At 40.8% G+C, this 15637-nt stretch overlaps 1 protein-coding gene across 3 annotated transcripts in view; it reads left to right on the forward strand.

Moving 5' to 3' along the window:
- DCBLD1 (discoidin, CUB and LCCL domain containing 1) overlaps positions 1 to 12435 on the forward strand; it is a 72720-nt gene extending 60285 nt beyond the window's left edge. For all 3 annotated transcript variants that reach the window (XM_023540229.2, XM_064290262.1, XM_023540261.2), the window contains 8 exons: positions 455 to 622; positions 1040 to 1164; positions 1800 to 1947; positions 2046 to 2153; positions 4594 to 4681; positions 6446 to 6495; positions 7363 to 7482; positions 10423 to 12435. In XM_023540229.2, coding sequence (XP_023395997.1) covers positions 455 to 622; positions 1040 to 1164; positions 1800 to 1947; positions 2046 to 2153; positions 4594 to 4681; positions 6446 to 6495; positions 7363 to 7482; positions 10423 to 10955 — 1340 coding nt within the window. In that variant the 3' untranslated portion in view covers positions 10956 to 12435. The remainder of the gene's footprint in view (positions 1 to 454; positions 623 to 1039; positions 1165 to 1799; positions 1948 to 2045; positions 2154 to 4593; positions 4682 to 6445; positions 6496 to 7362; positions 7483 to 10422) is intronic.
- Positions 12436 to 15637: the final 3202 nt, after the last annotated feature.

Raw genomic sequence — 15637 nt, forward strand, 5'->3', positions numbered from 1 at the left:
GGATTGTGACTCACTGTGAGCCTATAAGACAGAGTAGAACTGCCCCATAAAGTTTCCAAGGGTCGGTTGATGGATTCGGACTCCCGACCTTTTGGTTAGCAGCTAAGCTCTTAATCACGGTGCCAACGGGGCTTCTATATACATGCACACACACACATATACATACACACACAATTTTTGTCACTGAATTGTACATGTAAAAAGTATTGAAACAGCAAAATATATATCTTTGCCGCAGTTAAAAAAAAAAAAAGAAAAAAAATTTCAAGATACTATAGTACAAATGAGTCAAGTGCAAGTCTGGGTAATAAAAAACTAGTAATTAAACAGTTGATTTAATGTCAGTATAGAATCGTATCAGCTATATAATACTGGATGCACTAGGGTACTTTTTGTGTGTATGGTTTTGTTTTATATCAATATCTTAGATGTTTTACTTCCCTTTTTTTCCTAGATTGCAGCAAATCCTTGAGCCTGGAACCTAACAAGCAAATCAGAGTTCACTGGTCTCCTGGCCACCATCAGGATCAAGGCCCATCATGGGCTTCAGGGGACAACAACAACAACCGCAAACAACGAGAGTGGCTGGAGATAGATTTGGGAGAGAAAAAGAAAATAACAGGTACTTCTGGGAAGCACTGAAGCAGTTTTGTGAATGCAAAATGACTTACAGTTGAAATTTTGCTTTTGATTTACATAGTTGCCTCTGTCTCTAATTGAAAGTACTTGACATGGTTTTAAACGGTTAACAAACCCTCCCAGTGTCCCTGTGAGAAGAACTGTGTTCCGATTGTAAATAACAGTACAGCGTTCTCTTTGCTTCCCTTTTTGGGCGATACCTCATTGGAGAAAACTTTTTATGGTAGATTGTCAATGTGAAAACACTCATCTATGGTCAAGTTTTTAAATTCGACTAATAAAATTTGATCTATAAAATGCTGAAATTTCAAATGAGAATAAAATGAAATCTGAAATTATAATACATGCTATATGTTAACATAGTTTAGAAGCTAACCTATAAATAATGTTTCCTTATAAGGAATTAAGACCATAGGATCCACACAGTCGAGTTTCAACTTTTCTGTTAAGAGTTTTGTAATGAATTTTAAAAACAACAACTCCAAGTGGAGGACCTACAAAGGAATTGGGAATAATGAAGAAAAGGTAAGAGAAACTCAGATGTAAAGAGAACTGAGTAAAGGGAGCAGGCCTCCAAATATTTTCATCCCCATGTTTACATTATATTTTTCATTAATAAAAGACAATGCCAGTCCTTCCTTGAGCATGTGAGAATTAAAAAAAAAAAAAAATCTTAAGAGATATTTGAGACTTAATTATTTTCTACTTCACAATGAGATACTTGTGATTCTCCTGGGAAATAATAGTTGGTGACCTGAAGTAATTGCTTCAATATGAATTAGAGCATGGTAGAGGTTTGGGATTGGAAATTTGAATCAGGATGCTGTTTGAGATAATTCTGATTAGGAAGGGGGTAAGAATTGATGACTTGTGCTCTAGAGGTTACCAATCAATAGCACTATATTAATGTAGAAAAAGCAAGATAAGTAATGCAACTAGGAAATTCTCTTTATCCAAAATAAAATTTAAATCAGAAAATAGTAGTACCGTGTGAGTAACTTGGCGTTTGTTTGCAAGGTCTTATATCTTCAGTATCAAGAGGGTCTAAAACATGCAACAGACAGAATCCTTGCTTTGGTTTTATATAACTAGGTATGAGCAGATTGATAAAGACCTAAAGACTAACAGAATCTTCAAATAAAAATAACTTCTTTCTACAGGTTTTCCAAGGAAACTCTAACTTTCGGGACTCAGTGAGAAACAATTTCATCCCTCCCATCGTGGCTAGATATGTGCGGATCATCCCCCAGACTTGGCACCAGAGGATAGCCTTGAAAGTGGAGCTCATTGGTTGCCAGATTACAAAAGGTGGGGCTCAGGGTGACTCAGTGAGTTACTTGATTTTGGTCATTTGCTTTCACAATCCAGATTACTAATGTGGTTTTCCAACATCCCTTCCCTCTCAGGTAATAATTCGCTGGGGTGGCACAAAACGAGTCAAACTACTGGTGTTTCAACTCAGAGAGAGGATGAGACAATCACAGATCCCATCCCCTCAGAAGGAATAACCACAGGTACAGCAGTGACATTGTTTTGTAAGGAGCAAAACTGGTGCCCCACCCAGTATAACAATAATTCAACAAAATTTATCTTCTCTGTCATTCAAATATCTGGAGGCAGACAGTCCAGAGGTATTTGCACCTGTGTAAAATGATGTATGTCCACAAATATTCATTGCAACATTGTAAGTAGAAAAAGATTGGAAACAAACTTACTGCCCTTCAAACACTAGGTAAATATGTTATAAAATATAAAATAATAGCACATCTATACATTGACATACTCTATGGCCGTAAGAAAAAATGAAGACTTTATTTTCGTAATGTGGAAAGCCATCTGAGATATATTGACAACTTAAAAAAAAAGAAAAAGCAAGGAGTAGAGCAGTCTACAAAGCATGTTACTATGTGTGCAAAGAAGAGGGAAAATAATATGAACACACATTTTTGCTTTTTATGTATAAAAAAAGTATCTCTGGATGAATATCAAGGAACATAATTTGGTTTCCTGTGGGAAAAATGAACAGAGGTAGGAGGGAGATATTACATTCATACCTTTTTTTATTTTTTGAATTTTGAATATGTAAAATGTATAATTTTTAAGAAATTGAACGTTAAAATATTTATTTTTTAGAATATAAAATAATTTATATATTAGCATTATAAAATTTGAAAAGATTAGGAAAATGTAAAGAAAAAAAATCACCCGTAGTCAACATCCATAAATGATTTCCATTCATGTCCCACGGTATTCACTCCACAATATTGATATTTATAACTTTAAGAAAAAAATGGGACCATACCATATATACTGTTCTATAGTATTTTTATTTAATATTGCCTGAGCATTTTTCAATGTTATTAAATAGCTGAAAAGCACAATTTATAGCTTTATAGTATATCATCACATGGATATACCATCATTTACTTAACCATTCCTCTCTTGCTGGATGTTGAGGTTTTTAGATTTTTCTCTAAAATTTTCACTCTTACAAATAACACTGCCATTATTTATGTAAATTTTCTTTCATTATAAATTCCTTATCTTCCCTTTCATGGAATGACACATTTTCTTTCCCAATTATCCCTTTGTTTTTCCCCCAGGGATCATACATAAAGAAGAGTAAAAAGTAAAAATTTCTACTTTAGTTTGCATAGTTTCTGCAAACTTGGGGCTTGCTTCAGTGGCGTTAAAACCCGTTGCCATCGAGTCAATTCAGACTCAGCGACTCTACAGGACAGAGTAGAATTGCCCCATAGGATTTCCAAGGCTATCTTTATGGAAGCAGACTGCTACATCTTTCTCCCACAGAGAGGCTAGTGATCTTTTGGTTAGCAGATGAACACTTAACCACAGTGTCACCACCTCCTTTTTTAAAGCAGAGGAGTTGTGGGAAACGCATGGCCTTGTGTTTCATGCAGCTAAGTGCAAATGCTATTTGAGGTCAAAATCTGTTGCTGTCAAGTCGATTCCGACTCATAGTGACCCTATTGGACAGAGTAGAACTGCCCCATAGGGTTTCCAAGGAGCGACTAGTGGAATCAAACTGCCGACCTTTTGGGTAGCGGCCAAATTCTTAACCACTGCGCCACCCAGGGCTCAGGCTGTATTTCCTTTCAGTCCACACTCCAAAGCCCTGATAATGAGAAACCCAGAGTTCCCTAGGTCTCTGTTACCGTACAAGTACAAATCCACCTGCCATCTTGGGGAACTGGTTGCTTGAGGCAAGCTTACAGCGCCACACTGTGCTTAAATCGTTTACCTGTCTAAACAGTTCCTGACTAGATGGGCCGGTTTTAAACCTTCTGTCTTGATTCTGATTTTTGGAGTCTAAACCAGGAAAACCTGGTGGCGTAGTGATTAAGTGCTACAGCTGCTACCATTAGCGGTTTGGATCCACCTTGGAAACTCTACAGGGCAGTTCTTTGTCCTATAGGGTCGCTATGAGTCAGAATCGACTCGATGGCAACCGGGAATGTAGGCCAAGAGGAGCCCTGGTGGTGTAGTGGTTAAGCACTTGGCTGCTAACCAAAAGGTCGGCTATTGGTACCCACCAGCCATGGAAGAAAAGATGAGGCAGTCTGCTTCTGTAAAGATTACAAACTTGGAAACCCTATGGGGCAGTTCTACTCTGTCCTATAGGGTCGCTATGAGTCAGAATCAACTTGATGACAACAGGTTTGGTTTTGTTTGCTTTTTAACGTGAGCCAAACAACAAACTCAAAGTAAATGTTAATCTCTAATAAACATTGGAAACTGCTTTTTGGGGGGAAAAAATTTATTTTTCTAAATTTAGCCAGGATTTCAAATCTTCTCCTTTTGCTTTCAGATATCAATAAATGGACAGCATGTATTCATTTTTTCCCTGCAATTCAGGACCTTTTAAACCTATGTTCAGTTTTAGATCTGGTTATAGTTTATTTATATTGTAATGTTCTGGCTTTCCCTCTTTAGGAGTAAACTTCACAACTGTTGTTATTCCGTTGGTGCTCCTGGTTGCCCTACTGGTTGCTGGAATGGGAATCTTTGCAGCCTTTAGAAAGTATGTGACTTTACATTTTTTTAATTTCTTCTCTATATATATAAAAAAAAAATTTATATAGGCAATTATAAATCGAAAAAGTTTACTTTTGAGATATTCATGTGTAGAAAAGCAGCATTACTTCTTCCAAGTGAAGATGTTAACTTATATGTTAAAAACTAGTTGCACAGAGGTAGAAATTCTCACATATTGTTTTATAAACCGTTCTTATAATTTAGAAACTGCTGAACCTGGTTGGCAAAATAGTATAGGACTAAGACATTCTTGTTGAAGAATCTGTTTTTCTCCCTCCAATAGAGTGAAAAGGGCACTAGAATAAGGATCAGGAAGTCTGAGTTCTGGCCCCACCCGTCACTAAGTGGGAAGCTCACTTTTCTCCTGCACAAAATAGAAGGTTTCACCTGGAGAAGCACCAGCTCTCTTCCAGAATCTAAAACTCCGTGTTTCTTGTAAACTCCATGTTTCTTGTAAGAAATGTTAGAAGTTGGAACTTAACAAAATGGAAAGCATTCTGAAGTTTCTTTTCGTATTTTAAAAAGCTTCAGAACTTACAAATGTGGGTATTACTACAAATAGAATGAAGAGCAGTTTTCTGGACAAAAGTGAGAGAGGGTACAAAAATCTCTGGTTTTTAAGCTTCATGTAAATATTCATGAGTTAAAGCAAATAGCTTAATATTTTTGTGATAAATGCTTTTAAAGACGCCCACAGTTTTAGACTGGGGTATAGTGGAAACCCTGGTGGCATAGTGGTCAAGAGCTGCAGCTGCTAACCAAAAGGTCAGCAGTTCAAATCCACCCAGCACTCCTTGGAAGCCCTATGGGGCAGTTCTACTCTGTCCTGTAGGGTCCCTATGAGTCAGAATTGACTCAACAGCAGTGGGTTTTCTTTTTTTTTTTTTTAAATAGTGAATAAAGACCTTGTGGCTCAGTGGTTAAGAGCTCAGCTGCTAACCAGAAGGTCAGCAGTTCAAATCCACCAGGTGCTTCTTGGAAACCTTATGGGGCAGTTCTACTCTGTCCTGTAGGGTTGCTATGAGTTGAAATCGACTTGACAGCAATGGGTTTGGTTTTGGTTTATAGTGAATAGAGGTCTCTGGGTGTCACAGACAGTTTGCCCTCAACTACAGGGTTGCTGTAAGTTAGAATCGATTTGATGGGAGTGGGTTTACTAACAAAAAGGTTGGCAGTTCGAACCCACCCAACAGGCTCTGGAAGAAAGGCCTGGAGATCTGCTTCTGTAAAGATTATATAGGAAGGAAACCCTATGGAGCAGTTCTACTCTGTAATGCATGGGGTCACCATAGCTGGAATTGCCTCAATGACAACATGTTTGGTTTTAGTTTTAGAGCTGAGTACAGATGAAGTGAGAACATGTGATCACAAGGGATTGCTTCAGCTGTCTTTTTTTCATCTTTGGGCTTTTCCATATGAAGTATTGGGCCTATTTATTTCCTAAAATAATCAATGATTTTTATTGACTGCATGAGCTAGTAAGAAAATAAAATAATAAAATATTGCTTTCTAGGATATAAAGTAAAATTAGCACACATTCTTCTAGTGAAAATATTGTGACCATTATTATAAATAAGATATATTTATACATAATCCTACATATTTACTTGCTGTTCTAAGCACATGAGAGTTACTATCTCATTTAATCTCCCAACAAAAAAAAAAGAGTACTATTATGACCGCCATGTTATAGATGGAGAGAGAGACATAGTGACTTATAAATATTCAGATGGACTTTTTGTCTTGATAGAAGGAAGAAGAAAGGAAATCCTTATGGATCGGCTAAGGCTCAGAAAACAGGTTGGTTGAAAACTACAGTTTTATTTTGTCTTTGAGGAAGTGACAAGATCTGCTTATTGAAAGCATAATTAGGCACGTGGCCCACATTCATTTATTTGGCTAAAAAAAAAAAGCATAAAATTTAGAGCCTTTAAGTTGGCAAATCTAAAAGGGAGCAATTTATTGTGCCCTCTCTCTTCATTCTATTTTCATTCAGAGATTTGACGGCCTATTTACCTTTGTTTAACATCATCCGCATCATTTATCAACACTCATTTTTTTCAGCCACTGGAGATTAGGCCAGCACACTGTCATCCAGGAGAAGTTATAAAAGTCTAATCTGTGAACTGAACATAGGCCAGCGCACTCAGCATCTTCAGGCTTCCACTGTGTTTTTCACTGTGGGAAAGTGGAGAAAGGACTAGGCCAGGCCTCACATCCAGGTTTCAGAGAGTCCTTATAATGCAGGATGCCCAAGCATTGAGCAGCAAGTCAGCTGTGGTTGAGAGAGGGGACAGCAAGGTAGGCGTCCTGGAAACCTCAGGGACCACTCAAGACTCCATGGGGTCTAAACAGCCAGCCACATTGTCTCCTCCAGGCCACCAATGCCAGTGCAGATATGGTCCAGCATGGTTCATCATACATAGGGATACCCTGGGTACACAAATACATTTTGAGGCACAGTGTAAAGCATGGCTGGGGTAGTGCTTGTTACTGTTGCTGAAGACCTCAGCATGCTGTTTTCGCCTGGTACATCTGAAGGGTGTGGCCATGCATTGGTTACAGTCAGCCGTTAGGAAGGCTTAGACTCAGACTTACTGAGGAGCACATTGTGGAGAGCGTGTGTTACATTTCTGATGTACTAGTTTCGTCTTCTCTTCATCCCAGGCTGTTGGAAGAAAATTAAGTATCCTTTTGCCAGACACCAGTCATCTGAGTTTACCATCTGCTATGATAATGAAAAGGAGATGACCCAAAAGTTAGATCTCATTACACGTGACATGGCAGGTAAGTGTCCAGCTTCTGTGACAGATCACGCTGTTAGGCGAGAGGACTAGGAGAGAAATGAGACTAAAGTCCTTTGGTTTAGGTGGGATCTCATCACTCAGTAATGTGTGAAGCAGTTTTCTTTCTGCATTCCGCACAATGTTACGCACCAAGACTGAGATGTGACTCAAAAGCTCAGTTTAGCCTCACCTTTCACAGCTGCAGGGGGTATAAGGATGTCCACAGCCATGGCCCTGAAGTACCACTAGAATCCTGAAGGCCTTAAGTAACCTATTTTGTTTTGATCAAGGCATTGGGAAAGAGGGACTAGAAAGATAAATACAGCTCCTGCCCTGAGGAAGAGGAGACAGGAGACAAAGGAACCCATCAGTGTTAGAAAGGCCTCCTATCCCTGGGTCCCTGACAAGACATTGTCAAGAGTTGAGCTTCCCAAACTCACTGTGGGGAGGGATCTGATTTTTGTTCATTCATTTGCAGTCCATCATGGACTAATACTTTTGTAAAATACAACATGAATTACCAGAAATATGAAATTTTTAAAAAGCATACAAAGCCTTTTTTAAAAAATTAGATTTAACAGACATAAAATTACTGTCAAATTGCGGAAAGTTTCTAAACATGCTTAACGTCTGTGCTTACTGCTTTGATGACCTGTCACCACAGTTCTCAGATATGTAGGGGTCTGTAGACCACCCTCTGAGCAGTACTGCTCCGGCTTCTCCTATTCAGAGTGTATTCTGAGACCCAGCAGCATCCCCGTCGCCTGGGCACTTGTTAGAAATGCAGGCTTTCCCACTGTGCCTCAGCCAGAAGTTCCCAGGTGATGCATGTGCACATCACAGTCTGAGAGGTACCAGTGAAGAGGGTGCTGGAGCTGCTTCAGGGGCAAGGAGAGCATCTTGCCAACCAAAATCCTTTTTCCTTTCCTCCAGTAAATTCTAAGTCTACATTGAGGGTGAAGAGAGGGGAAGGGAGAATCTCCTTTCTGTCATTTTTCTTCCCTTCATTCTCCTTCAACTTCCAGCAAAGCCTCTCCTCCTTCCCCGCTGAGGAGTTCTTCTCATGGTCCTTCATGGTCCTGCTCTTGCCTACACTCACATGCAATTTCTCCCCTATGCCGTCTCACCCGTGCCCAGAGCTTCCATTGCATGTTGGTCTGCTTGGCATCTCACACCCAGAAGTCCCTCCCAGTTCCCAGCCTGCTGGATGTCTCCACTTGCAAATGTCACCAGTTCCTCAATGCGAAATTGAACTCACTGCTTCAACCCTCACCACATACACTCTACGTATTCCTTTTCTAATCTGTTTCCCCACTGCACATCCCAGTTACCCAGGCTTAACCCCTGGGAAGGGTCCTTGGCTCCCCTTTCCCTCAGTCCCCACGTGTCATTGGTAATAAACTCCGATTCCTTTCCCCAGAGTATGTGACCTTTCTAAAGCTGCTGCCCCTCACCCCCTTTGTGACCTATTATGTTTCAGTTCTCTTTGCTTTTTATTTTTCCCTTCTCTGCTTTTCCTTCTTTGTTCTATCTCCAGAGTTACTACTAATTGTGCCAGTCCTTTATTTAGAATCCTCTTTATATAGAATTAAACCAAATGTTCCAGCAAGATAACTCAGTGCTTTTCATGATCAAGCATATGGTTAACAGCACATACTCAGGACTTGGGCTCAAATCCCTAGCTCCATCACCTGCTGGCTGTGTGTTCTTAGGAAAGTTATTTAATCTCTCTCTGCTTTGGTTTCCCCATTTGTAAAATAGAGTAATATTTCCTACCTCGTAAGATTTCTTGAAGATTAAAGTAATTTATAATTAATATCTTAGTACCTGGCACAGAGTAAAAGGCTGAATAAATGTTATAGTATCATTAGGTTCCAGCCCATTGCTTTCATCTTTGTGTGCCATTAAACAAACTTCTCCATGTCCCTCATATTCTGGTCACATCACACTCTGTTTTCATGGTTGCTATTTCCTCCTTTTACTCACACTAGTACCTCCACCTCAAAATTTGACATTTCAAGAGCCACCTTAAGTGCCACTTCTGTGAAGTATTTTTCCCCTGCCCCTAGGTTATACCTAATCTCCCCTTTCTCTAGGTTCCTGGAACCCTTTGGCCCTTCCTAAAGCAGGCGTTACCCCCGTCACCAGTTGCCATCTAGTTGATTACGACTTATGGCGACCCCGTGTGTGTCAGAGTAGAACTGTGCTCCATGGAGTTTTCTGTAGCTGATTTTTTTGAAAGTCTTCAGGCCTAGTGATAATTACAATGATAATGCCTTCCCAAGGCACCTCTGGGTGTACTTGGACCCGGATCCCTAGTCTTTCTTTTAGCAGCCAAGCGTGGTAGCTGTTTGCACCAACTAGGGAGTCCTAGGAAGTGATTCAGAAAACCAAAAACCAAACCTGTTGCCCTCCAGACAATTCTGACTCATAGCCACCCTATAGGACAGAGTAGAACTGCCCCATAGGGTTTCCAAGGAGCGCCTGGTGGATACAAACTGCCACGCTTTTGGTTAACAGCCATAGCACTTAACCACTATCCCACCGGGGTTTCCAAGAAGTGATGACGGTTGTGTAAATCCCTCAGTGAGGAGTCTGTAACTTTTATATCTCTGTCTTTCTCAGTGCCTGGTGTAGATTTCTCAGTACGCCAATTTTGCATACTCCGGGAAACTGGTGACACTTGAGGTGTTCGGTGTAGCATCGGGTCACCACTACCTTAAACAAGGTGTTTAAAAAAAAAAAAAGTGCAGTCAAGTCAGTTCTGACTCACAAAGACCCCACAGAGTTTCCTAGGAGCTGCTGGTGGCTTCAAACTGCCGACCGTTTGGTTAACAGCCGAGCTCTTAACCGCTGTGCCACCAGCCCTTTGCAAACAACTGGCTTGTCCATGTATCCATGTGGTGCACAAATGATATGGCATCTACTCGTTTGCTTTCAGATTATCAGCAGCCTGTCATGATTGGCACTGGGACAGTCACAAGGAAAGGCTCCACCTTCCGGCCCATGGACACTGACACCAGTGAGGCAGGGCTGAGCGCGGACGCTGGCAGCCACTACGACTGCCCTCACCGAGCCGGCCGCCACGAGTACGCCCTGCCCTTGACCAACCAGGAGCCGGAGTACGCCACGCCCATCGTGGAGCGGCACCTGATGAGAGCCAACACCTTCTCGGCGCAGAGCGGCTACCGCGTCCCCGGCCCCGCACCCACGCACAAACATTCGCTTTCTTCCGGCAGCTTCTCTCCTTCCGGAGGGGCAGGCACCAAAAGTGGAGACTATCAAATGCCACAAAGCCTCAAGCCTGTGGACGGGGCGTATGATCAGCCCAAAGTGAACAGCTTCTTCCCCGCAGAGAGAAGAGATTCAGACTATCTGAAGCCACAGATGAGTCCCCTACTGAGTGATGGGTATTCAGCACCTAGAGACTGCCCCAAACCCATCAACCAGACGGCCATGACGGCTCTTTTGTGAACACAATGTGAAAGAAACCTGCTGTGGTACTGAGCGTCTGGGCTTGTGCTGTTGTCACTGGAAGAAGGGAGACTGCAGTTCAAGTGTGTGTGTGTGGCGTGTGTCGTTTATTAGGATCCTGCAGTGAAGTCCGCGACGGCAGTGGCTTAGTGGAAGTGAAGTCCTAGAGACAACCTCATACTGTTTACCAAACTGTGCAGCTGATTTTGTTCTGACCCTTAGGGCAATTGTTGACTTAGAAATAGAAAAATGAAAATATTCAGAAGGTATTTTCATTTCTCTAACTGTGATACTCAGCTGCTTTGGTGTAAAATGTGCAATCTGTACAGAATCGTATTTAACAAGAATTAAAGTAACTTAAGTTTGCTTTATCAGATGTTAGTTCTGCACAGAGGTTAAGTGGAAATATGCAGCTGTGGCAAAAACATATAGTTATGTTCACTTTTAAAATATATTTCGTCTGATACTGTGTTAGCAGCAGGTCTGTTTAAACTTAATCTTCTTGTTATTGTGGCTCATTTTCTTTCCTCTGATAACTAAAACTAAGAGCATTTTTAACATTCTTCTCCTGGAAGAAATGAAATTACTTGAAGCATGAAAAGCACACCAGGGTGTCGTTTAGCAATTACGTTTGTAGATTAAAGAGTAAAAAAATAAAAACCAACTCAGCAGCTGCCATAGACTGCTTCACATGGGGATGTGACGTGGTCAGTCAGCACATGCGCAGAGAGGCGGGTCCCTGTAGCGGGCTAGAGACTTCAGTGACCTAGGCCTTAGAAAACATGGCTGTTTCATCCCATTTTGCTTCTTTCTCGCCTCAGGCCTGACTGATACTATGCAGCCTTCACATGCAAATCTATCTTGCAAAGCCAAGTGCTGAGATTTACAACAACCAAAACTGCCCTTCCCACAAAACGAAAGGAAGGTGGCACAGCAGTTACAGTCTGGATTCCTGTGTCAGATGTTTTTGTACCTCAGATTAAAAATGTTCCTGAGGTCAGATGCCCACACTTGTCAAGATTTTCTTCAGAAATAGAACATTTTAGTGACTTCCATTGTACCCTGGGGATGGGAGAGAGTTATTTCAAGTGTGCTCTTACAAAAGTGATCAAGACCAAATCTAAATGGTGCTTTTCTACTGAGGTGGTTGGGAACTGAACTTATTTTTTTAAGAAACAATTTTCCCCGCAAGCGTGTGTTTGTAATTCTAGATTAGGCCAGACCTCAGCTGTACCTCATGTCCAGTGATTTTTATTTGAGCTTGCTTTGTGAATTAACAGTGGGGAAAGTTAGCCTCTTTTGCCAAAGAGGAAAGTTGTTGTTTTTTAACAGAAAACGTTGACCAAAAAGTCCTTTTCCTAAAAAATGTATTATAATCTTATTGGTATGGTTATCACTTTCTGAAAAAAAAATTCTGTGAAGTGTATAAATGCATAAACTAGTGAGGTTGCTGGAAGGTCATGGTCAACAATCTGTTGGTTATTGCAGAGGATAAACTGTTTACTTTGTGAGTTTACATGGTTTTATGAGTGTACTAATTGCAATAAAATATGCCAAATCAAAGTGCCCTGGGCTCTTATTATTGGTGTCCTGCTGGCCGGGCAGTTGAAAGCATGAGTTTTAATAAAAGGGCAGCTGATGCAGTGGAAAGGCCATGGATTTGCAATCAGATGTCTTGGTTCCAGACTTCATGCTGGCACAAGATAGCTGAGCAATCTTGGGCCAGTTATCTAACCTTGAGCTTCAGGATTCTTGTGTGCCTTCCTCCAAGGCTTACTGATAAGAATTGAGACAACATTTATTAAGGTGTTTGTTCCATTATAGGCCTTTCTTCTAATCCAGGCCCTCAGTGGGCTGTGTGCAACATTTTGACTCAAAGTATCAGTGCATAAGAATAGATTTCGATCTACAGCCCATCTCTACAATGGAGTTGTCTTCATCACATTTCTCCCCATACTCACGATCTAATTAATGACAAAAGGAGAAGAAGACCTTACTTTGGAATAGCACCTCCTCAGGGCAGTTCACAGTGTAGATGGGGAAGTGAGTGGAAAGGTCTGATAGGACCCTGCACAGCCAAGCCCAAACTAGAGGATAAGAGCAGAAAAATAGTATGCTTTTCCTTTTTGGTGTTTTGCAACGGTTAGCACATATGATAAGACGAGAATGAGATAATTCTAATTGTCTGGTTCCTTCTATGTTATCACACCCTATTGTGAGGCAAAGATTGCATTTTGTCACTTTTTACAATTGTGCCTAAAACACATGCTGCTCTGACAAGCAAGATTACACTGACACCAGGGGCTTTTGAAACTTTACTCTGGCTGTTGAAACTTTATATTACTATTATTTAAACTTTAGTGAATATAGGAGCCCTGGCGGTACGGTGGTTAAGCAGTCCACTGCTAACTGAAAGGTCGGTGGTTTGAACCCACTAGCTACTTCGTGGGAGAAAGATGTGGCAGTCTGCTTTGGTAAAAATTCACAGCCTTGAAAATCCTATCTGGCAGTTCTATTCTGTCCTATAGGGTCACTATGATTCGGGATCAATTCAGTGGTGATGGGTTTGGTTTTGGTTTTTTGGGTTAATGTTTATAATCAGCCTAGAGAATATCTAGAAAGGATGTGAAAGAACTGTTTGTTTTACACTGCTTTGGATTCTTAGCAGAAAATGAAATGCATGTATATCATGGAGCCCTGATGGTGCAGTGGTTAAGAGCTATGGCTACTAACCAAAAGGCCAACATTATAAGACCTTTCATAAATCCATCAGTTCACTCTGATCAAACAGCAGTCCAAGTGTGGCCACCAAACTTCTCAAAACCTTCTTCTCTTGCATTCATTCATGCCACAAATATTAAGTTTCTAGGAGCAATATTCACCCTGTACACCCTGGAATTGAGAGGGGCCTGCCTAGGCTCTCCCTAGGGCCTGGGGAGCAGTTGAATCCTGCTAATGGGAAGCTAAAGTTAAATACAGTCACTCATCCGAAACCTGTCCTTAACCAAAACAGTCCATCCTGTCACCCTTCGTTGTCCTCACACACCTACACTGCCATGTTCACAGCCCACTATGGATCACCTATCTCTTTCCTAGCCTCTCCCTGTTTCAGTAATAAATTCCCTGGAGGTTTTTTAAATTTTGACTGTATTTTTGATAGTCTCCAATCTTGCTAGTAGGTGTTCAGCTCTATATTCATACTGGTTGGGATTTGTGCTTCTAGAATCTTAGGATTCATCTTTATCAAAAGTATGAAAATTTTTTAGTCATCATTTTCTCCAATACTACTTGACTCTTTGCTATTGTCTTTATTTTGTTCTGGAATTCCTACTGGATGTTCACTGGTTTTTCACTCTGTCTCTCATGTCTCTTAACCCCACTTATTTTCTATCTTTTTACCTTTTAGTGCTGCATTCTGGGTAAATTCCTAAAATGATATGGCATAGTGATTACTGAGTGCACAGACTCCAGATTGTCAGGATGAGAAGCTTTAACCTCTGGGCACCTTTGTTTCCTCACTTTTTACATGGGGAAAACAATACTATCCACTTACCTATGGCAGTTGTGAAGGTAAAGTAGAGCTCTTTAAAGCCGTGTGTGGCCCACATGAAGAACGGTAGAAGATTATATATTATGTTCCAGTTCACTAATGCCTCTTCTGCTATCAAATCTGCTGTTTAATTTAGCCATTGAGGTTTTAATTTCTTTTTAACTTCTAGATGATCTGTTCATTCGTTTTCAAATATACCTTTTTTTAACACTGGCATTTTCTTGGATTTTGATTCCCTCTTTTAATCACTTGGAACATACTAGTGTTATGATTTCTTTCTGATTGCTTTATTTATCTCGTTTAGAGCAAAATGATCTATAACGTTCTGTCAGTGCTGCCCAAGAGAACTTTTGTGACGATGGAAATATTCTTTGAGCTGACCAATATGGTAGCTACTATCCTCGAGGGCACTGGGTTCTGGGTACCCTCAAATGGCTATTGAGCACTTGAACTGTGGCTGCAGTCATTGAGGAATAAATTGTAGTTGTATTTAATTTAGTTTATTTCGATGTAAATAGCCAGGTACAGCTGGTGGCCATTGCATTGGGCAGCACAGGTGTGTGTGATCTGCACCTCCTACCATGCTGTCACCTGTCTGACCTCATCGCCTACTACTCTCCCTCTTGCTCGTTCCACTCCAGTCACATGGCTGTTTCTTAAACTTACCAGACGCACACCCATCTTGAAGCCTTTGCACTTGCCTGATTTCTCTTCCTGAAAACTCTTCTCTCAGATATCTACGTGGCTTGTTCTTTCATCTCCTTAAAGTTTTCCCTCAAATATAACCCCCATGAGGCCTTTCCTCTTCTCCCTGTCTAAACTGCAAACTTCTTCCCCAACACATTTTCTATCTCCCTTCCCTGCTATTTTTTTCTCCTCAGCATTTATCACATTCTAATATGTTGTTGTGTGCTGTCAACTCAATTTTGACTCATAGCAACTCAGTGTGACAGAGTAGAACTGCCCCGTAGGGTTTCCTAGACTAAAAATCATTCGTGGCATGTATTTTTATTTGCTAAATCTGGCAACCCCAACACGGGGAGTATTACCAGCCTGTCACCAATTTTTATTTTAATTTTTGTTTTGGTGGTTCCTAGACTATGCATCGTACTGAAAACTTGGACTCAAACCT

This window comes from Loxodonta africana, chromosome 1, assembly GCF_030014295.1.
Source record: "Loxodonta africana isolate mLoxAfr1 chromosome 1, mLoxAfr1.hap2, whole genome shotgun sequence".
Classification (NCBI taxonomy): Eukaryota; Metazoa; Chordata; class Mammalia; order Proboscidea; family Elephantidae; genus Loxodonta; species Loxodonta africana.